The sequence below is a fragment of the Barbus barbus genome (genome assembly GCF_936440315.1).
Source record: "Barbus barbus genome assembly, chromosome: 48".
NCBI lineage: Eukaryota > Metazoa > Chordata > Actinopteri > Cypriniformes > Cyprinidae > Barbus > Barbus barbus.
This window is the reverse complement of record NC_136726.1, coordinates 9,867,924-9,891,092: the sequence shown is the minus strand read 5'-3', so window position 1 is coordinate 9,891,092 and position 23,169 is coordinate 9,867,924. Positions and strand designations below refer to the sequence as shown.

Sequence of the window (23,169 nt, the reverse complement as noted above, 5' to 3'; positions counted from 1 at the left end):
CATGTGGAAGCATCTGTTTTGGTTTCTTCTTCACTTGTTTTATTTATTTATTCTGTACAGAAGATGTGTACTAGCGCCCCCCACCATATAACAATGAAAACACGGATTCTCGGATTAACTCAAATATATTTGAACTTTTTCTACGTATGTCAAGTATACTTAAATGTCATTTTAAGTATATTTCTGAAAAGTAGACTAAAAGTATACTGTCCTATTTTTTTGTTTAAAAGTAGTATACTAATAGCACACTTGAATGAACTTCTTTTTCGTAAGGGCGATAGAAGTGATAATTCACATAACCACTAGTTTAATGTGGCAAATGTAGCATACTGAGAGTATACTGTGTGTATTACTAGCACAGAAGTGTGTTAGGCTAAATTTGGAATGATCTTTCTAATCTGATTAAATGAAATGAAGCAAAATGTCTAACATTTATACAGTGACTCACCTTTCGTAGAAGTTGTTCAGGAAACCTAAACCAGAGGATAAACACCCTATACTTAAAATATGATGCATAACAGATTAAAAGCTCCACGCATGGTCTCACATTCAAGTCAAGAGTCCAACATTTAATCATTTTACAGGCAAAAAGTTCACTTTAAGAATGAAAATAAGGGTGTTGATGAGCACTCTTCCAGCCTAGTGTGAAGTCATTACGTGCATTAACAATGATGTGAAACAAGTCTAATGTGCTTCTCGTGCAATGTGTGATCACCTTTGGACTTATTCTTCTGTATCTTGGTAATATTTATAAAATGGAGAGCATGTCAAAACAAATACCTCTTTCTCAAGAGCTGAAATGAAATGCCAATCATCAAACTGCCAGCAGCGAATTAAAATTTGGGGTGACACCCAGGGAGGCCACTCAGATGCCAGTGGTGTCAAGTGCCACCCAGGACACCCCTCTGGCTCTGCTAGTATGACCAACTATGTAAAAACTAAAACGTTCAGGTTTTGAATACAGCTGCTAAATGTACAGAAGTTAAAATACCAAAACACTGTGGAAATGAATCATATCTGGAACAAAATGCTTAAACTTAATTACACAATAGAGCGGACACCAAAAATAATATAGTACACCACTGTCTAGACATATTAAAAATGTCATACGAAAACACCCTTTTCAAGTCACATGAAACGAGCCATGGCCACAAACAATGGTAATATTTTCCAGAGTTTTTCCAGATATTTTACATGTTTTTTGTTTTTTTACAGTGTTCAGGTTAGAGTCTTGACAACAAGTGACTACATGTGACATGTAAGGACATTTCTGTGGTTTAAAAACAACCACAAGAGTATTTTGTGTTTTCTGTGGAAACTCGAAGCAGCATGCAAGTAAACACAAGGCACAATGAGTCATGCAAATGCAAAGATTTGGGAGGGTCGTCTTTTCAAGAACTTGTCTAAACTTAATTAAACAATACAAATATCACTTATGAATAATATTTTAAAAGAAGTGTCTTAATAACCAGTTATAGCCCCCCCCCCCCCCCCCCCCCCCCCCCGAAACATCTGTACGAATAGTCCATAGCCCCACCCACAATGCACGCCATAGCCCCACCCACAATGCACGCCATTGGTCGATTCAGCCCGCTAGTTTTATGTAGATGCTTGTCATTTAGCAAGTAATATTAATGTATATTATTACTTTAATAATTATAATATATTTTCTTTAAATTATTATAACATTATGGAAGTTTTTCTTTTACAAAATATTTGTTTACTGATTGACATTTTCAGCTAATGGTGGTCTGCAGGAGTTAAAAGACTGGCTCAGTCTCTTGCTCCAGATGTCAAAGGTGCTCCAAAAGCAGCGAGAGACCAAACCTGGAGCATTGCGATTGGCTTGAGATAAAGAAAATATTCCCCTTTCTGGATTCCTGTGTCTCCCTGTGTCTTTCTGTTCCTAAAACCCTTTTCAGAACATTTATTAATGGAATTATTGGTAAAGTCCATAAATGAAGTGGGTTTTTTGTGTGAATCTTTCACTGTTTGTATTGTTACCAGTGAACCATTAAATTTAAGTGTCTTCCAAGCGTGCGTAGCTGTGTTTGTGCATAAAAATAACAGAGATTTCAAGTGCTATACAAATTTAATTACATTAGTTTTGCTTATTTAAAGGAAATACATGTGCACAAAAATAAATATAAAGTACAACATAACCGAGCAATTCATATCTAGGCTTAAAAGTCACACACTGGGAGGTATTTAACTGTAGGTGAACATGATTCAGAGAGTGCACAAAAATATTAATAATAAAATATTACTTAAAGCAACAAAGTGTCCCTTGTATAATATGATAAAGAATTAAATTTTACATTGACATGAACCATGTGTTATAGAATTAAATAAAAAATAAAGAGACATTTCATGCTATAAATGGCAATATTAAATGTCTGCAAGACAAATATGTGGTTTTGCATAAAACGACATAGCTGCAGAAACATATTTGAGTGAACTTGTTAAGTGACCTTGTGTTTGCCCACCACTCCCAGAATTCCTCAAGTCTAATTACCACCCACAATTTCTCAGACTTCCTGAACAACTGTATGGATATGAAAACTTAAAATATTTTCTCTTTCTGTTTCTCAATTCTTGGACAACTAGCACTATGCAGTTTGGGGGAAAAGTGCTTAAAACAATACAAATAGCAGAAAATAATTATGAAAGTAAGCAAGTGCTAACATGAGTGCAAGACATAATCATTAATAAACAGACACAATCTCTCAAATTAATCTACACGAATGCGAGGAAGTCGCAGTTTTCCAGTAAACAAACACTGCATAAATTACTGTAAAAACATGACCACTGTGCCCATTCACAGATCTAGAATAGTATGTTTAGTGTGCACCTAATTACATCACATACTGTATGGGACTGTGCAGACTACAGTCCTTGAACGCAGTGCTGAACCAGTTAAATTACATTAATAATAATAATAATATGTTACATTTATATAGCGCTTTTCTAGGCACTCAAAGCGCTTTACATACAAGGGGGGAATCTCGACAACCACCACCAGTGTGCAGCATCCACCTGGATGATGCGACGGCAGCCATAGTGCGCCAGAACGCCCACCACACACCAGCTTATTGGTGGAGAGGAGACAGGGTGATGAAGCCAATCATTGTATGGGGATGATTAGGAGGCCATGATGGTCAGAGGCCAATAGGCAAATTTGGCTAGGATGCCGGGGTAACACCCCTACTCTTTTTCAAAGGACATCCTGGGATTTTTAATGACCACAGAGAGTCAGGACCTCGGTTTAATGTCTCATCCGAAGGATGGTGCTTTTTACAGTATAGTGTCCCCTTCACTATCCTGGGGCATTAGGACCTACACAGACTACAGGGTGAGCACCCCTTACTAATACCTCTTCCAGCAGCAACCTAGTTTTTCCCAGGAGGTCTCCCATCCAGGTACTGACCAGGCTCAACCCTGCTTAGCTTCAGTGGGCAATCGGTCTTGGGCTACAGGGTGATATGGCTGTGATTAAGCCATTTAGTGCACAAATCAGAGCAATTTAAGGAGCAAGTGTAAGCACTTTAAAGTGCACGTCTGCAAGTGTGTAATTGATTTTATACAACAATCCGATAAACAAGTTTAAGCAGTTTTGCTCCACAAATGAAAAAGTTTGAAACAAAGTTCTGAACACAAAATTGTTGCTCGTCCCTGAGCAACACAGAGTACTGGCGTTTCATTCCTCAATAAAGAACATTTTTGAATATTTTGAGCATGTTTGAATGAATCAGTCATTGTTCTGTTTCTGAAAGAATTAGCATTTTTTAACAAATTGGTTGAATGACTGATTCAATGGCTCACTCATGATAACAGTCACTTGTTGCCATCTATTGGCCTATTATATTATATAACAATATTGGTGAATGTTTTAAAAAGCATCTTGTGACCTAGAAGTAGTGCAACATCTGACATATTTCGTCTTTATTTTACTTCTCAAGCTTTTGTTTGTTATTACAATTCTAAATCCTAAAACTGTCACGAGTATTTCCAATTTCTAAAGATAAAAGTCCAAATTTTCATTGTGGTCTCAGACTTTGAACCGCACTGTATACTTTCAACAGCCACTCAACAGATAGCAAGCATATAATTGCGAGTTCTAGGACAGATGCTTTCTTTTACTTCAGTGTTATCTTGCCTATAAACTTCACTTGATAAGACCAACCACTGGCACCTGGCAACGTGTGACTGATGGTTTTAATAAGCTTACAGGTCATCAGAAAAGCTTGAAGACAGAAGCACTGACTTTTATATAACTACCTTGACCTTAAAGTGAGCGCAGATAGAAGGCACTAGTGACAAATGCGGCCATTAACCAGTCCTGGGCTCTCAGCTTGAAAGCACCATTAGAAGGCTCGGAGAGGTTGTATTCTCTTACAGTTTTGGTGTAATCGAGTTCGTGGGATGTACATTTGTAGTTGCCATACTTGTCATTCATCATGGCTGGAATGAGGTGGAGACATTCTGATTGGGTCTGTTGGCATGGGAGGCTCTTTTGATTATGTTCCCATTTGTAAGTGGCATGATTGGAATCGACAGGACAAGAGAGGTAGAAGGGAACGCCAGTGTGCACAGAGTGTTGAATCCTTAATGGAGCTGCCAATGATTGTTTCACTTCTCTTGTGAATCTTCCCCCTTAAAAGACATTCGTTAAAGATACATGAGACAGTTTTGTCTTTTGTCTTAAAAATCAAGCAAAAACTGATACGCAAAACAATTGGATTGATCTTATACCTGATTTTTGGTGACATACTTTAGTGAGTCCTTCAGCAATGTTTTGTATTCCTCCTCTGAAACACAATCCAAACAGAAAAATCGATTAAAAAATGCTAGAGTATACAATAATCAAAAAGCCACAATATATAAAAATAATATAGTATTCCTGAACTAAAACACGTAAAACCCTACCTAGTTTGTGATGTGCAGCCTTGTTCAGTCCAAGCGCAGTATGGATCACGGGAAAGGACACATTCTTCACAGGAAGCATTGTAGTCTCGACATCTCTGCAGGTCTAACACGGACATCTGACCAGGATATCCTACAAACAGCTTCCTCTGCAGACAAAATCAACAGTATTTGAGCGTGCAACAGAAACTGCAGACACTTTCTGAAATGTCAACGTGATCAACGATACACAAGGCTGCTTGATTACCTTCTCAGAGTCGAGTTTCATTGAATGTACGGGAGCTGAACCATTGCACAGATGCGTTTCAGAGATGATGAATGCTTTGGAGCCATCTTCCAGTATCTTAAGGATCACTCCATCGTCTAAGAAGAACCAAGACATCAAATGGCTAAGTAAGACTAAGGTGTCTGACAGAGCTAACGGGAGCATTTGCAGTACAATACTAAGTGCAAATAATAGAAAACATCAACTCACATGGTGTATGATAGGCACTTTAGACTGTTTTCATCAAACATGCTTGATATTTTGAGCCAATCAGCAAGTGCATGATGCCTAGCGTTTAGAAATCTGTTCAGAATTTATAGTCATGTAGTGTATTCGTAGTAATATAAAGCTTATAGTATATCTCACTCTAAAGTGATCATATCATTAGAAAACAAATTTATCTTGATCTTTTGAAATAAAATTACTCATTATTCTCTGAAAGTACGATGTTTCAGTTCGTTTCAGAACTTAAAACTTCCTCCGGAGTCCAAAAAGACTGTGGTTTCTGGTTGTGTGTAGCACCTACTGCTCTGCATATCCTTCTGACGGATCACATTGTTATAAAATTTATAAACATTTCAGCATAGGTTGCTGAAACAGCAACTATTCAGTAGCTTGTAGTTTAATTTTAAGCGTCAGAAAAAATTTGGAAAATTGTTGAAAATTAACTGTTTTTTCCTTTTTTTAATGCAAAAAAAAAAAAAAAACTTTACTATTGTTATAAGCAGACTTCAGTGAGAAAATAAAACAGAACAAAAGCCGGTAACAAGGGAAGGGTTTCTTTCATCAGGAGTATTGTTATTGTCTCTGGTATGAAGGAAGTCACAAAGCAAACATCAATATGCAGACATCTGAATCAATACATCACATGCAAATTAGTGCTGTCATACGATTAATTGCATCCAAAATAAACGTTTTTGTTTACATAATATATGTGTGTGTACTGTGTAAATTAATTATATATATATATATATATATATATATATATATATATATATATATAAATACACACACATGTATATATTTAAAAAATATATTTTACATTTATATATTAAATATATTTATATATGATATAAATATATACATGTAAATATTTTCAAAATATATGCAGTATGTGTGTGTCTTTATATATACAGTACATAATAAATATACACCGTACACACACACACACATATGTAAACAAAAACTTTTATTTTGGATGCGATTAATCGTTTGACAGCAATAATGCAAATATACCTGTTGCAAGCAGAAGCACATTGTGCATGCTGTCATCTGAAGCTTGGACTCGGTCAATGGCTATCTTGGTGAAGTTCTTATTGCTTGTGAAGAAAGGTGTTTCTTTTTCAATGGGATGAATCCAGTTATTCATCTCTGGATGGTCTTTAATGAATTGAAGGGTAGCAATAGGAATGGAATAGCTTTTTTTGTCACACTGGAAAAGAGGGAGATATATCTGTTATAATATAATTTCAGTCAGTATTGTTTGAGGTCACAAGTTACAATACAAAACAAAAGAGGTTACAGCATTGCTATCAAGGCCATGGCAAAAATAACTGCTCATTTACTCAACTAGAAGAGGAGATTTAAAATAGCTATTGTGAGGAAACAATAGCCTTTGTTTCCCAACAATGGCTATAATAATATGAGCAATTCACCTTTGGCTTAAATGAGTAAAATGATTGAGGAAGTTGTCGGGCATAAACAATACACAAAAATAAAGCTCGGAAAAAATGTGTATTGAATGTAATTGTGAATTGAATACATTTACATTTACATTTTACTGAATAGGCTTCAGCTGAATCAGATGTTACTCAGATTTTTTTTTTTTTTTACATTTTAATGCAAAAATATGATGATCCCAGTGCGTCAATGTCAAATTTGAGTAATTCTAATTATTATTTAATTATTTATCCATTGTCATTTTTATTTTTATTTAATTTTTATTTATATTAAATAAATAATTATCTTAACATTTATTGTTACTATTTATTTATTTTAATTAAGAATTTATTTATTTAAATTATTTTTAGAATTAAGTTTTTCTCTGAACTTCAACAGACCCCAGTTTGATACAGAACATGGTTATTTTAAAAATGGTACCACAGCACCAGTGGAGCTACTCAACTCATGCTCAAGGAAGTCTTTTTGTGGTGTATGTGAATACTGGGAAACCCAGAAAACTTCCGTACATTGTTTTACCACAGTGGTCAACCAGTAAGCATAATGGTCAATGGATCATAGTATAAAACAAAAAGATACCAAACAAAGAAAACAGTGATTTTTTTTCTACCCAAACAAAATGAATATTTGATAAGACAAGAAGTTTATTTGGATTATTCCGTGTATGTTTTTGCTCACAGTTCCTGGTCTCGGGGTGGGAATGGCCTCAGCAGCACCTCTGAAGATGGAATGCTCAAAAACATCATCAAGCTTTGCCAACGAGTACATGCACACAGCAGTAGAGTTCCTATAACAACATTAAAAAATGGGTGAGATAATGCATTTAATTTCTGAGCAATCAGTGGCACCAAGCAATTGCAAAAACAATATGAAGTAACTAACACTTGAGTAAAGTTTGTGAACAAACTTAAGCTTCAAGTTCAAAAGTTTAGATAGATTACATAGATGTTGATATAGCATGTTGCTATCATGATTTAACATGTCGCTAACATGTTTTAACATGATTAGCTAGCATGTTTCTAGCATGATTATCATGTTGCTAGAACATAGTGTGACGAGTCGGCTGCCTCCCCCCTTATTATCATCACCACCCCGTCCCGTATTCGCCGCCCTTCACCAGGCTCCCGACGAGAGTGGGTGTGTGAGAGAGGAGGGGCGCTGAACAGCCAGGGCTGGCGGCGTGTGATGAGGCGCACCTGATGTGAATAGAGGCTCATTACCGCCGCTGTTTAAATGCCGAGCTCGCCTCTCCTCGAGAGACCGGTCTCTTCCCCGTGCATGCACGCTGGTGTCCTCGTGGGTCCAGGAAGGGAGCGTTGAGGGATTCCCGCACCACCGGAGACGTGAGCTGCCGGACCCGTAGAGTATGGATGGAATTCCGCACCCGTTTGACGGCTGACGGGCTAGGATGCCGGGCCGTTCTATCCCCCGGAAGCGCCGCGGGCAAAGGATGGATGATGCCGCTCAGAAGAAGCCGCCGACCCACGTGACCCGGTCCCGAGAGGGGAGTGCGTGCGGCCACCAGACTCCGCCCCTTACCTGGACCCTTCCTTCCCGAACACTGCCCTCCTTCACAAGCCCGTAGCACGACGAGAACACCAGATTCCCTGTTTTATTTTGGACACTTTACCCCCTTTGGACACTTTATTTTGATTGTTTAATAAAAACCTCTCCGAGGCCTGACGCCACGCCCACTGTGTCTGTCGTATGCTCCTCCCGCCACAATAGTTATCATTTTTAATGTTGGTAAAACATGATTTAGCATGTTGCTAGCATGATTATCAAGTTTAGGATGTTGCTAACATGATTTAACACGATTAACATGTTGTTAACGTGTTTCTAACATGGTTACCATGTTTTAGCATGTTGTTAAAATGAATTAGTATGTGTTAGCATGATTACATTGTTGCTAGCACATTTCTAACATGATTTAGCATGTTTCTAACATGATCTAACACACTGTCAGCATGTTTTAGCATTATTTTGTTAGGCACATCCCAAATTGCGTACTTATGCACTATTCTATGACGTTTTGTAATATAAATACTGTGAGTAGTGTGTTCACACTGAAAATTCCAAAAAGAAAAAGTGCACTTTAAATACCAGGTTGATGCGCTTAAATAATGGAAAAAACAAAGTGTGGAATGTTGAACACTTCATGCACTCAACTGTCACAGCTTTAATTACATAGTGAAGGGGGCTCTAAGGCTCTGATTATGAATGACAAAATAACCTTATATAATTCATACACTACATGGTTGAGTTCATAGTGTATAGTACGTCAGTTTTTGTTAGTGTAATTTAGCACACATTTAGCATGTTTATCAATAACATATTTTAGCACATTGATAACATGATTTCTCAAGTCAACCTAATTATTTCCTTTTTAAATCTCAGAAGATAATGCAGTGTTTACCAGCTGCTGGAGAAAAGTGCATACACTCGTGAATCCCTCCAGTCATCAGCATGCTGGATGAAAACGTCCTGTAGGCGGTTGAAGTACAACGACTCTCTAGGAATCCCACACACAAGTCGTGCCTTCAGAAAGGAGGTCCAGATGTTCTGGAGCAACAGCTTGGGACCACCCTCGTCGACCTACAAGAGATTGACGTTTTTACAGGTGGACAGTGTTCTGCCATCAACAGCAGGTTAATGTTCATCCACAAGCCCTGGAAGGTGTCTTTATTTCGTGGCACTTCACACAAAGAGCACAATTTCTGTGACTCAAGCTTTGTTTCTAGAATCTGATTCTTTCCTGCAGTCATGTTTTCTGCTGTAGATGCTTTCATCTAAATTTGCTGATAACAATGGTGCTGACAGAACTGTGATAACTTCTTATCGAGTTGGATGCCAGGAAGGCTCGAAAGTGCTAAATTTGAACCACTACGTGAGTCCTCACATTTTCACCTCCTGAATAATTAATTCATGGAAACCAATCCGTGACAATCCCATGACTTTATAAGATAGATCCATTCATCTTCCTTGAAGCCTTGAATCATGTGTAGGATGATAAAATCAATGTTGAAGGTCACTTTTCCACAACAATGGTTCTCTAAGACTCGGTGGGTTCGTGTAGGAAGCCTCACAAAGAACATCTTTCATACCTAAATGAGGAACATACCTTACACACTCTGGCCACTCTAGATATCCAAGGATCAGCCTCTGGACTCGTGTCCGAGTTTTTCTCACGGAACAAGACGTATATCTTCTCATTCATGGAGTCATTCTTGCGCTGTGCCAGAAAACTGGAAATAAAAGTGGGTTCTGTGGGAAAATATGAATGAGTCATGAATTATTTCCTTACTCATTCCACATTTTTAGTCATATCACTGAACCCCAACTTTATTTTCATACGAGAAGCCTGATTTACGAGAGAAACAAGGGCTGTATTTTGATAGCTGCAGCTTGGGAGGCAAAATGTTCATTAGTCAGCAACTGAGCCACTTGCTTGCTCAGCCCACACTGTCCACAAACATACTTCACAGTCACTAAAGTGATTACTAAAGCGAGCTTACTAATTAAAGCATTAGACTTAAGATGTCGATTAAGCAGAGCAAGATCTGGGTGATAATTCACCCAAAATGAAAAACTGGTCATCATTTACTTGCTTTCAATTTGTTCCAAACCTGTATGAGTAGCTTTCTTCTGTTGAACACAAAAGAAGTTATCTTGAAGAATGTTGGTATCCAAACAGTTTCTGACAGCCACTGACTGACTTCCATAGTATTTTTTCCTTCCTATGGAAGTCAATGGGGACCTGCCACTATTTGGTTACCAAAACTATTTATACATAAAATAAGTATTCGTATATATAAATTGAATGTTTTCTTCTAGTAATTTTAGTGAAAATTGTGTGATTCAACCAACCTGAGACCCATTGATCATACATCCATACGCTGGTTCGTTTTCCAGCTTTTCTGCGAAACTGCAGCAGGGTTCCATCGCTGTATAGAGGAGCTGCTGCATAGAGATCTCCATCTTTATATAACCAAAGAAAGCCTTGGTGTTACGCTAAATAAGCAACTACAATCCTCCAGCTGATTCACAAAGCCTAAGCAGATCAAAACATTAAGCAGCTTGTGCTCCCACATACCTGCCACCAGCGACAAGGAGTTTTGTGAACTTGTATGAGGTGAGATGCCCGTGCCGTCTACAATCTCTGTGGAATGATTGCTTTCTCTGGGAAACTTCAGGAAAGAGACATTATTAGATATCAGAAATATGGCAAGCCATTTGAACATTTATTCATTTGCAGGATATTAATTCTAGATAATATAGATTATTCTAGACTATAAAATTTTTTGATGAGATGAAACAAATTTTTTGCTATCAAGAATTTGTATATCTGTGATTAATAATGCAATTGTTTATATCAAGAATTACTGTTTTAATATAGGAAATGTAATTACCGATATCAAAAAGGTGTTTTGATATAACTGAAAATCAAACTGTTAATTTTCAAAATTCATATCCTGGGAATGATTAAAAGTAAATTGTCTTGCCATCCAGTGATAAAGATTCTCATTCACATATTTCGCCATACAAATGAGAATCGTCACACATAAATGACTATTTATCACTGTTTTCATAAAATTTCATTCTAAACTTACATTAAATTTACAATATGAGACCACACGGCTGCAAAAATGCAACTTTTAAAGTCAGCAAATGTGAGGTCTGAAACACGATTGCATATAGTCTAATAATGTATAAAAACGGTTTGCTGTGTTTTAATCTGTTTTGAGAAAATGCTAATTTTTGAGAATTTTCTGTACTGAATTTTCTCATATGGTGTTTTACCCATATTTTGAATTTTGCATTGCAGTTTTTGTGTTGTTAGGTTAAAAGAAATATCTGTAAACTTAATGTCATGACAGAATAGTACCAATACCTTTTCAGTTTTCTTTCTTGCAGTGTGAGTTTCATATGAGCACATGCTTCAGTTGTCAATCTAGTGACAATTTGGCATGTGCACGTAAATTTGTAAATTGTATGAAATTTAATAGAAAATGAGGCATATTGTGAGCAATAACAAACTGCATGTCATTCAAAATTATACAAGCAAGTTAAAACTCAAATAGAGAACTACACTTATTTCTCAGTATTCTCTTACTAAAAAAAGTATTTAAGTGAAGTGAAGTGAAGTGACATTCAGCCAAGTATGGTGACCCATACTCGGAATTCGTGCTCTGCATTTAACCCATCCAACGTGCACACACACAGCAGTGAACACACACACCGTGAACACACACCCGGAGCAGTGGGCAGCCATTTTATGCTGCAGCGCCCGGGGAGCAGTTGGAGGTTCGGTGCCTTGCTCAAGGGCACCTCAGTCGTGGTATTGAGGGTGGAGAGAGAGCGCAGGACATTCACTCCCCCCACCTACAATCCCTGCCAGCCCGAGACTCGAACCCGCAACCTTTGGATTACAAGTCCGACTCTCTAACCATTAGGCCACGCCTTCCCCGTAAACCACAGGCAAACCACAAGGCAACATTAAGCAGAAGCTTTGCGTTTCTAAATATGTTCTAGAGACCATGCCAAAAATGTTGCTCTGTATATTTATCTCTTACCAGTTTCCAACACGATGGCTGTTCTCCATTCGTCCCACATACAAATGTGAAGTCTTCAAATCTTTCAATTACTGTCACTATATTTTCACAGGAGCCCTGTATAGATGGAGCAATATCAGTAAGACTGTCAAACTACAAAACTTTTTTTTTTTTTCTTTTTTTCAACAGAATTATTAAACTCACCTCACATCTTGGATTCAGAGTAAAGTTCTAAAAAACAATAAATACATTTTATGAAAAATTCAAGAGATAAGACTGTGTGCACAATTATGTACCTAAATGTGTATAAAGCAACCATGGGGATTATTTTTTCACTAATCAATCACACAATTAACATTTAAATTATTTATTGCAACCATAGCAACAGACTGGACTTGTTGTTTATGGAAATAAATCTTTCATGAACACCAGAAACAGGTCTTTTCATTCGCTGGCACATTAAATATGGACACAGCTGTCTGTGTGCATCATTGAAATCTATCCACAATATATAATTTAATTTACTAAATACAACCACTGCCAAAAGTCAGAACTCTAAATTTAATCTTAAATTTAATTTTGAGTTACTTCTCCAATTTATGATATTCAACCGTGCTTTATATTCCATATATTATATTATTTTATATAAATGTATTTTTTTTATAAATGTACAATTATTTGAATAATTTCAACAAAAATGTCATAATTCTACAGTAATTATAAATACACTGTAAAATGTCACATATCATTTAAATATTAATGACCAGTTCCAGTTTAGTAATCACCTCCAAAATCTGACGGTTGTCTACATCAAAATATAGAACATGATTTATTCCTCCTACAATCAGACTCTTTGATCCTTCCTGGTGGAATAAGACTGTATGACTATAATTTCTGTTGTATGAAAGAGGAGCATCATCTGGGGGGGAAAATGAACAAATCTGGGTTAAATTATGTTCTCTAGTAAAATATAATATGTTTAGATATGGTCTCATGTTAAAACAATTCAAGTGCATTACGGAATAGACTACGTGTGCAAATGTCTAGTGTAAATAATTAGTCTGATTACAGAGGAAAGATGTAGGCTATTTTAACTTACCTTGTTTTAGAGTTAATCTGGGATTATAAGAGCAAAACACGCAATGAAAGCACGCTCCATAGACAAGCAAATGACACGCTAAATTTCCCTTGATGTGGACCGAGAAATATTGCCGTTTTAGGTTCATAGTCCGACCGTCCTACACAATCTCTCCGCTCCACGAGGACTTCTCATCTCCGCCGGTCTCCAAGTGAACAAGTAATGAGTGGGCGTTGGCCACTAGGGGACGGCCGCGGAAATGCATGATAAAGCTGGTTTACAGAAGAACACGTAATGTGTCAAAATGGTATTATTTACTTATTTCTTATTGAACGATAGCTCGGTTTATTCTAGTTATGGTTTCATGTTTGAAAGCATCACAGTTATAATATGTGTCCGCTGCGATTTGTGGACGGTTAATTACATTTCTGTTTTCCATGTAACGTTATAGCGAATGCTAATCTTTTAGAGTACTTTTTAAAGGCTAAGCAATAGACGTACACATTCATAATAGACTCATTTTGATGATTTCTTTTATTTCAGAGGTTCCGATTTTGTGGAGATCTGGACTGTCCAGACTGGGTCCTTGCAGAAATGAGCACTTTAGCTAGAATAGTAAGTCTAACGTTAGGTGTTATGTTGTCTGTCTTAACAATTTCTGCTCAAAACTTACCAGAAGTGATTTTCTTCATTGCTGTTCTTCACAGTCGAGCGTCAAGATGAAGCTTCTGTGTGTGCAAGTCATTAAAGACCTGCTTGATGAAGGCATCGATGTAAGACAGCACTGGACACAGCAGTCATGTTAGAATGGCTACTAAATAGATATTCCTCTAACTACTATATAATTATCTGTTTTCAGTATGACAGAGTTTCAAAACTAACCTCAGATGCAAAGTTTGGTGAGTAAAACCTGGTTTCTGTGTCATGTGATCTCAGCAATAATAGTAAAGTGTGAAATGAAAATGATTATAAATCAAGTTAGGTGCACTTAATATAATTCTGGCCAGTACTGATTGCTTATTTTTTCCTACGTTATGGCTATAATGTATATTAAATATAAAAACTAAAATGAGTCCGTCTAATACTTAAACATGCTTTTTAGTAGAGTGTCCTGCTTTAAATGATTCTAGGATACTCCGAAAGTACATTAATAGACATGTTTAAATATAATTTTTATCCTGGGAAAATATTAGAATTTTTATCAAGTATAATTTTGAAAGATTTTATATGATTTTGTTTGTAAAAATGATATCGTTCAACTTAATTTATAAAATTAAGTATTGTTATTAAGACTATTCTAAAATGTATTATTCTTGAGTTTGCCATGAATGATTTGATGCTGATATGGCAAATAAATAAATAATAGTTTTAAATTATAGCCTACAAGTGAATTTAGGCTTCACAACATTATAATATATCTGTAATCTGTTGAAAATTAATATTTGAGATTTGCTGAAGATATTAGTGTTTTTTTTAAATGAATTGTAAGTGAACATTAGATAATGTTAAAGGTAATCTTCTAAATGTAAAAACTGAAGAAATGAGCAGCACAATGAAATATCCATTATATGCCTTTTTAAAAGGGCTTTTTAAATAATTTACTGATATTTATTGTAACTTATTCAATATTAATTCAATATTATGCAACCTACATAAATGCATTGTCTGTCTATTTTTATTGTATTTTTTCCCCCCAGAAAGTGGAGACATTAAAGCCAGCATAGCAGTGCTGAGTTTTATTCTGTCTAGTGCTGCTAAGCATGACGTGGACAGTGAATCTCTCTCCAGTGAACTACAGCAGCTTGGCCTGCCTAAAGGTAAGGATATATGCTTTATCAACTTTTTCCGAAGTTATACTTAAAACTCAACACATTTACATGTCCGTTTATAGAGCACACCACCAGCTTGTGTAAATCATATGAGGATAAACACATCGCTCTACAGGAAAAGCTGAGGGAGAGCAGCCTGCGCTGTGAGTATTACCAAAAAATAGAAGAAAAATAGAAATACAGTCCAGATCGTGTAATATCCTGATGCGTGTCATGTGTCAGTGGGTCGTCTGGAAGCGGTGAACTGGCGGGTCGATTACACCCTGAGCTCCAGTGAACTGAAGCAAGTGAATGAACCCACAGTCCAGCTCAGACTTCAGTCTCGGGACCCCGAGACAGACTCCACACAGACCACCACTGCCTCCATCACTGCGGACAAGTTCAGAGTACTGCTAACAGGTGACTGAGCCGTAAAATGAATGTATTTGAATTGCATATAACATTTCCATCCTTTCAGTTTAAAGTAATGAACGCAATGTGATGAATATTTATCAGTCATACATTAAACTAGTAACAGTTCTGTAATAGTACTAATAAACTGAATGTGTTGTAAAGCAATAGTTCACTAAGAAATTAAAATTAGATACATTTTCTCACTCTCAGAGTTTGATTATCAGATCAGATTTGGAGAAATTTAGCATTACATCACTTGCTCACCAATGGATCCTCTGTAGTGAATGGGTGCCGTCAGAATGAGAGTCCAAACAGCTGTTAAAAACATCACAATAATCCACAATTAAATCAACACGACTCCAGTCCATCAATTAACATCTTGTGATGTGAAAAGCTGCTTGTTTGGATGGAAATGTTATGCAATCCAAATGCATCTTTAATTTAGAGTTAAGCATTTTTAAGTGTAGGCTGTATTGTATTATGCAATTGTTGTAAATTTCCTTGTTTTCTTTTCCAGAACTCAAACAAGCACAGACTATGATGAATGCACTACAGTGAAGCAGTCAGCGTTTGTTGAATAATATCGCGGAAATGTGCACAGAAATCTGTGCTTCTGAGAAAGAAAAGAAAATGGTTTTTCTAACAATGTATTTTGTATAGCTTTTCATGTTCTGATTAGTCAAATGTGGACTGATGTTGCTCAAATTGAGCACAAACTTCAAAAAGCGTCTCAATCAGATTTATTCATTGTTTTTGGACCAAAAGTCACTTGGAAACTTAATTAGTCACTTGTTGATCAGTGTTATCCAGAGAATCAACAGCCCTTAGTTATTTATCTCACCTCATGTATTTGTCTACGTTAATGTCATTTGTTAATGTATTGTTTCTTTTTCATTAAAAAAAAATTGAGAGAATAAACAAGATAATACCAACAGTTCAGTATCATTGCTGCATATTCAGAACCCTTAAAAATACTTAAAGAATTTATTTTGTTTTGTTTTTTGTTACGAATAAATGGGCATATTATGGGGATGGCGTGAATTTAAGTTGTGAATGCATGCCATTTAGAGTTTATTCCAGTTTAATTCTTAAATATTCATTGTTATGGATATGTTGTGTGTGATCTTTGCGAGAGAATGCAAAAGATTTGAAAAATATTTTTTCCTCCCACCCGGAATTTTTCTCACCCACCCCGAAATCTTTCCACCACCATGAGCTTTTAGGGTCTCCATAGAATGCCCACAAGCTCCCAGAGTAAGAAAAAAAATAAAAATAAACTAGAAATAAACTACAACTCCCATGATCCTCCCGTGTCCGTTTCATAAGCAGTAGCATACCGCGCCCGCGTCAGTTTCCTGATTTTATATCAAGCTTGAGGAGCAAAGGTGGGTTGGTGCACGATTCGCTTAAATTAATTTAATCATCGATTTGCTGAACATGATCCGACTTTGCTTTTGAGCACGTAACTTAGCTATGCGACAATTCAAACTTTGCATTTAGCAATGCATATAAGTTGCTTAGCACTAACAGCACACTTTCATAATCTTGAGCATCGTTCAGCATGAGGGAAATATTTCCTCAAAACTAGCAGAGAACGCTGGTCAGATGCTTTCTTTTTCATTAGTGTACACATTCATATAGGAGTATGAATGCTATTATTGTCTATGCTGTAATTATGCTTGCTTATTATTTGCTGTTTACTTTAGTGTGTCTTAATACTTTATTTCCTGAAGTTATTTCCTGATGGTTACTGAAGTATTTCCGCCTATTCGATTTTTTTAGACAAATTGTAGTTACAGAGTTGCTAAAATCACAAGATATTTAGTTCAAACTTGGATTGAAAACAATTTAGTTTGACTTCCTGAAGGTTAAGCACCTCTTATGTATCACAGTTTTTTGTTTAGGCCTTTTTGTGTTCCTGGTTCTCTGTAACAACATCTGAAACCTTGCTGTCTCACGTTTAGGTTTCTGACACCCCATCTTCATTTCCTGCTCAATAATGCCGGAAGGCCCTGAACTCCATTTGGCCAGCCTGTATGTCAACAGGAAGTGCGAAGGGCTTGTGTTTAGTGGAGCCGTAGAAAAATCTGACGTGAATAAAAATCCTGAGGTCCCATTCTGCTGCGATGCCTACTGCATCAAAGCCCGGTCCAGAGGAAAAGAGGTCATGCTCACCCTTACGCCCATTAAAAATGATGACGACGGTAAACGCAAGGTCGCCAAGCATCAGTCCCAGCAGTCGATGGATGTGGTTATCAGATTTGGGATGTCAGGGTTTTTCCGCTTCACCTCAGTCGACGATCTTCCAAAACACGCCCACCTGCGCTTCTACACGAATGAAAACCCACGCAGGGTGTTGAGTTTTGAAGACACCCGCCGATTTGGCAGCTGGCATCCAAATGGGACCTGGCAAAAAGACAGAGGGCCTTGTGTCATGACTGAATACGAGAGCTTTAGGTGAGAGAGAAAAATTAATTGACAGCATTTCACAAAACATTAAACTGTAATGGTGCGGTCATATTTACCATTATTAGGTCAATTCAATAGGGATTGGGAGTTTCCCATCAGTGCAAAAAGACTCCCCTCCTTTAAGATTTCGCCCATTTTCACTTGAATTCACCACCCTGACCAACAAAACGCTACTTTGTTCGAAAGTGAATTCGTCATGTGCTGTGCTATATATACATTGCTGCACTGCAGAGACAATGGACCTTTTTTTGCATGCAAAATTCTGCTTAAATATTGCTTATGTGATCACACTTAATAGTCATATTGTACACATTAAATATTCAATAGAAATTAGTAAAAAAAAAAAAAAAAGTTACGTGTTTAAATATTGTGCTGTACAATTTGATTAGTCTCCTGTTCTGGTTTGACCAGCACAGCTCGTATAATGTTACGTCATGGAAATTAAGGTCAATGCTGATATTGGGCAAAATGCGATACTGGTTTCGTATTTTTATCCTGTTAACGGCAGAGTTGCAATTCATATGAAAAGGTTGGTTTACAGTGTTGTCAGCTTAAACTGTGTATTTAAATATTTCAGGGAGAAAGTTCTTTCAAATCTGTCTAACAAGGCATTTGACAAACCCATCTGTGAGGTGCTCTTAAATCAGAAGTATTTCAACGGGATTGGGAACTATCTTCGAGCAGAGATTTTGTTCAGGTAACACACTTTCTAATGTTTCCCAGATTTGAATTACTAGAGATGCACTGGTCAGCTGGCCATCAGTTGGAACCAACAGTTTTTTGCTCCTAACATTGCATTCGATAAGTCTTTTTCTCTCTTTTTTTGGCCAATCTATGTCATTTCCCAAAATTGCAAGCTGTCACATCTGAAAAGTGAAAGTTAATTGCGAAGGAAGTGTAAATACATTCAGCACAACAAATTCCATTTTGTTTAGGATTGTCATTTAATTTTATCGTAAAATTACACATAATTTGATTTCAAATAAAACAGCTGCTATAGAATGGAGGACCCAACCTGCAGAAATAAATAAATGTAATGACAGAAAAATAAATAAATGACTTGATAGCAACAAATATAGTAATAATGTAATCTTGAATTTATTTCTTACTACTTTTTCCCTTTATGTATAATCTTCTGAATTTTTACATTTATTTTTATTCATTTTAACTTATTTACTTATTCTTTCATATATTTTTATATTTTATTTGTTTTAGTGCTGTCAAATGATTAATCGCGATTAATCGCATCCAAAATAAAAGTTTTTGTTTAGATAATGTGTGTCTACTTAGTATATTTATTATGTATGTATAAATACACACACATGCATGTATAGATTTAAGAAAAATGTTTATATATTAAATATATTTATATATAATAAAATATAAGAATATGAATATATAAATGTATAAACGTAAATATTTTCTAAATATATATTGTATGTGTGTATGTATGTGTATATATACACACACACACACACACACACACGCATAAATATACACAGTACACTTACATATATAATATAAAACTAACAAAAACTTATTTTGGATGCGATTAATCGTTTGACAGCACTAATTTGTTTATTATTTATTTTTAGCTTCTGCAGCTTTGGTCCTCCATACTATAACACCTTTATGTTTTACTCATTACATAAATTGATTGCATAAGATATTTTAAAGGATTTTATATATCTAGATTTTATGTAATATTACCAAGCTGAAGTCAAACCATTGTTTTTGCTAAATTTTAAAACAACAAAAACAACTTCTTATTCTATATTGCATTTCTTGTTCATATACACTTTCATTCTTTCTTGTCTGTTGCTTGAAAAAAAAAAAAAAAAGTGCAGTCGCTATCGCAATCAGCCCAATTTGCTTGTTAAATGTGAATGGCAATCGGACTCTACAGGTACATCTAAAAAAATTAGTTATTTCCAAAAGGGAAACTTTCATATATTTTAGATTCATTACATGTAAAGTAAAACATTTCAAAAGTTTTTTTGTTTTGATTTTGATAATTAGAGCTTACAGCTCATGAAAGTCAAAAATCAGTATCTCAAAATATTAGAATATTTACATTTGAGTTTCAATTAATGACCATCCCTACAGTATAAACTCTGGGTGTCTCTTGTTCTCTGAAACCACAATAATGGGGAAGACTGCTGACTTGGCAATGATCCAGAAGACGAACATTGACACCCTCCACAAAGAGGGTAAGTCACAGAGGGTCATTACTGAAAGGGGTGGCTGTTTACAGAGTGCTGTATCAAAGCATATTAAATGCAAAGTTGACTGGAAGGAAGAATTTGGGTAGGAAAAGGTGCACAATCAACAGGGATGACCGCAAGCTTGAGAATACTGTCAAGCAAAGCTGATTCAAACACTTGGGAGAGCTTCACAAGGAGTGGACTGAAGCTGGAGTCAGTGCATCAAGAGTCACCAAGCTCAGACAAAGGGCTACCAAGCCACTTCTGAACCAGAGACAAGAGTAAGATGAGAGACACCAGACCCAACAATGCAGATGACCTGAAGGCCGCTATCTAAGCAACCTGGGCTTCCATTACACCTGAGCAGTGCCACAGGCTGATTGCCTCCATGCCACGCCGCATTGATGCAGTAATTCATGCAAAAGGAAGCCCAACCAAGTATTGAGTGCATAGAAATGAACATACTTTTCAGAAGTCTGACATTTCTGTTTAAAATATCCTTTTTTTATTGATCTTTATGTAATATTCAAATTTTCGAAGACACTGAATTTTGGGTTTTCATTATCTGTAAGCCATAATCGTCAAAATTTCAAGAAATAAAGGCTTGAAATATTTCACTCTACACAAAATATTGACCTTTTTCATGATATTCAATTTTTTTTAGATGTACCTGTACCATGTAAAAATCATAAACTGCATTTCTAAATCTCAACTTTAAGAATAAAACCACATTGTTTAGTTGAAAAATCCGTCATTGTTTTACTTAATTGTACATGAAACCTTTGAACTTTTCCTCTCTTTGATGGCTAATCTAATTATGAGGAAAAATAACCGACCCCCCCCCCCCCCCCCCCCCCTATTTCTTTTCAGATTACAAATCCCTCCGTTTGTTAAGGCACGGACAGTTCTAGAGGGACTTGTGCTAAAAGACGAGGATAAAAAGGAGGTCAAAAAGGTGCTTACAGTTGTAGAGGTTAAGGAATTTGAACTACTTGTCTGTGTCAGTGTATTAATTGGCACTTTGTTTGGCATAAATCATCGCTTGGTTCTGTTTCATTTAGTCAACAGATAAAACCAGGAAGAAAGGGGTGAAGGCTGAGACCCCAGACCTTCTTTCTTTGTGTCGCACTGTTCCCTTGGAGGTGGTGCAATTGGGTGGGCTTACAATGCAATCCATTGTGATTTATTAACTGATTTTGCACAGTTTCATGCAAAGATGTGTGTATCATCATGATACTTACATACGTTTTACAAAATCCCACTGTCAGTGACATTTAATTTTTAGTTTTAGATCAGTATCCATGCATCTGCTTTTTTACTTCATGTTTTATACCTTAAGGTGAAAATGGTTATGCTCCAGCAAAGAGGAAGTATGCTGTGCTTCAAGCTTGGATGCAATGTTACTGTGTGGATGGAATGAACTCATTAGGTGACCACAATGGACGGACAATTTGGTTCAAAGTATGTCCGTGTAATTCTCTGCAAATCTTAATTCTAATCCTAGAGACACATTTAGAGTTCAATCGGATTCATTGCTTGCTTTGTTTTAGGGGGATCCTGGTCCTATGGTGCCCAAAGGTAAAATCCCGCTATAATATAAACAGATGATTGAATGTTAAAGTCACGTGTACCTAAAAATATTCCTCCATTAGGTGCCAAATCTCGCAAAATTGTATGGAAAAGGCAGATAGATGATCACGATTACACTGATTCCAAAGTGAGATGTCATTACTTTGCATTTCTGACACTTGAGTTCATGAACAGATGCAAGAACTTTAAACATCATCTGTTTCACTCTAGAAAGCCAAAAAGACACACACTGACAGCACAGCAAAAGCAAAACCTGCTAAGAAAAAGGACAACATAAAGGTAAAGAAAGAAAATGCAACCTCCAAAACACAAAATGCTTCAAAAAGACAGAAAAAAACCACGAAAAAGGTCAACGCAGCACCTGCAGATGAGAACAAGAAGCCAAAAACTAGAGGAAAGAGAAGCTCAAAAGGTCAGAATCTCACATTCACTATTTATTTGGCTACTTTCAGTATTAGTATTCAGATCCTGATTATACTGCAACGTTGTCCTTTCTTAAGTTCCTCCAAAGACTGGAACTAATACAATCAAAAGCCAACGTGTGGAGGAAGTGATTAAAACTAAAAGGAATTCTGCAACCTGCAGGAAAAGCGCAACAAAAGGTATGACTTCGGTCTTTTAATACAGAGATCGACTGTGCTCTAAGAGTTGTTGTACCTTCTGATGTTAATCATTCTCTGGATTTTATTTTAGCAAAGCCACAGCGGAAAACAAGTGGCACACGAGGAGGCTGTTCCAAATGATTTTGCTCAGACTAAATCATCAGAATGATTTTGAGCAAGAGGTGAAGTCAGCAAGCTACTGTAATGGACCAACCAGACTTTTTATATTCAGTAATGATTTCATAATCCTTTTTTAAAGTAAACAAGAAATATATGTAATCAAATATATAAAAAATATATATATTTTGTTGTGTAAAATGCCTGCTTGGGGCCTTATCTTTTACTTACTTACTTACTTTTTCTTAAGATTTCATAAACAAAGAGTTGACGGGGGGGGGATGAACCAAGTAATCCATGTTAAATCTTACACTGAAATGTAGTTATTTTTTATAAAAAATAAAGATTGTGTGAAAAAACTTGAGAGTTTAAAACGTCAAAGTGTGTATGAATATCATAAACCACAATTTTCCAAAGTGATATCAGATACTTGGGGAAAACAAGTGATTCAAGTACCATCATAATCG

The 23,169-nt window shown here is 36.3% G+C and overlaps 3 protein-coding genes across 5 annotated transcripts; 2 read left to right on the top strand and 1 right to left on the bottom strand.

The window, feature by feature from the left end:
- Positions 1–2,076: 2,076 nt before the first annotated feature.
- LOC306866702 (semaphorin-7A-like) lies at positions 2,077–13,711 on the bottom strand. Of its 2 annotated transcripts, XM_079411984.1 has the most exons (14): positions 13,520–13,711; positions 13,206–13,339; positions 12,625–12,651; positions 12,442–12,537; positions 10,962–11,055; positions 10,736–10,846; positions 9,990–10,132; positions 9,285–9,463; positions 7,547–7,655; positions 6,425–6,620; positions 5,171–5,286; positions 4,927–5,072; positions 4,753–4,808; positions 2,077–4,653 (listed from the first exon to the last, which is right to left on the bottom strand). In XM_079411984.1, the coding sequence occupies exons 1-14, from the start codon at positions 13,644–13,646 to the stop codon at positions 4,286–4,288; spliced, it is 1,902 nt and encodes a 633-aa protein (XP_079268110.1). In that variant the 5' UTR covers positions 13,647–13,711; the 3' UTR covers positions 2,077–4,285. The 2 variants fall into 2 exon arrangements, with proteins under 2 accessions (XP_079268110.1, XP_079268111.1); XM_079411985.1 differs by lacking the exon at positions 12,625–12,651 and having other exon boundaries at positions 13,520–13,649.
- LOC306866703 (COMM domain-containing protein 4-like) lies at positions 13,528–16,976 on the top strand. The gene is made up of 8 exons (XM_079411986.1): positions 13,528–13,805; positions 14,042–14,113; positions 14,206–14,271; positions 14,358–14,397; positions 15,196–15,315; positions 15,390–15,470; positions 15,550–15,726; positions 16,238–16,976. Exons 1-8 carry the CDS (start codon positions 13,803–13,805, stop codon positions 16,276–16,278), a joined length of 600 nt encoding a protein of 199 aa, XP_079268112.1. The 5' UTR covers positions 13,528–13,802; the 3' UTR covers positions 16,279–16,976.
- Positions 16,977–17,025: 49 nt separating this feature from the next.
- LOC306866701 (endonuclease 8-like 1) lies at positions 17,026–23,080 on the top strand. Of its 2 annotated transcripts, none has more exons than XM_079411983.1 (11): positions 17,026–17,105; positions 17,685–18,177; positions 18,767–18,886; positions 21,264–21,348; positions 21,455–21,548; positions 21,733–21,854; positions 21,944–21,971; positions 22,046–22,110; positions 22,194–22,395; positions 22,484–22,585; positions 22,677–23,080. In XM_079411983.1, exons 2-11 carry the CDS (start codon positions 17,720–17,722, stop codon positions 22,724–22,726), a joined length of 1,326 nt encoding a protein of 441 aa, XP_079268109.1. In that variant the 5' UTR covers positions 17,026–17,105; positions 17,685–17,719; the 3' UTR covers positions 22,727–23,080. The 2 variants fall into 2 exon arrangements, with proteins under 2 accessions (XP_079268109.1, XP_079268108.1); XM_079411982.1 differs by having other exon boundaries at positions 17,037–17,105; positions 21,264–21,366.
- The last annotated feature ends 89 nt before the right edge of the window (positions 23,081–23,169 follow it).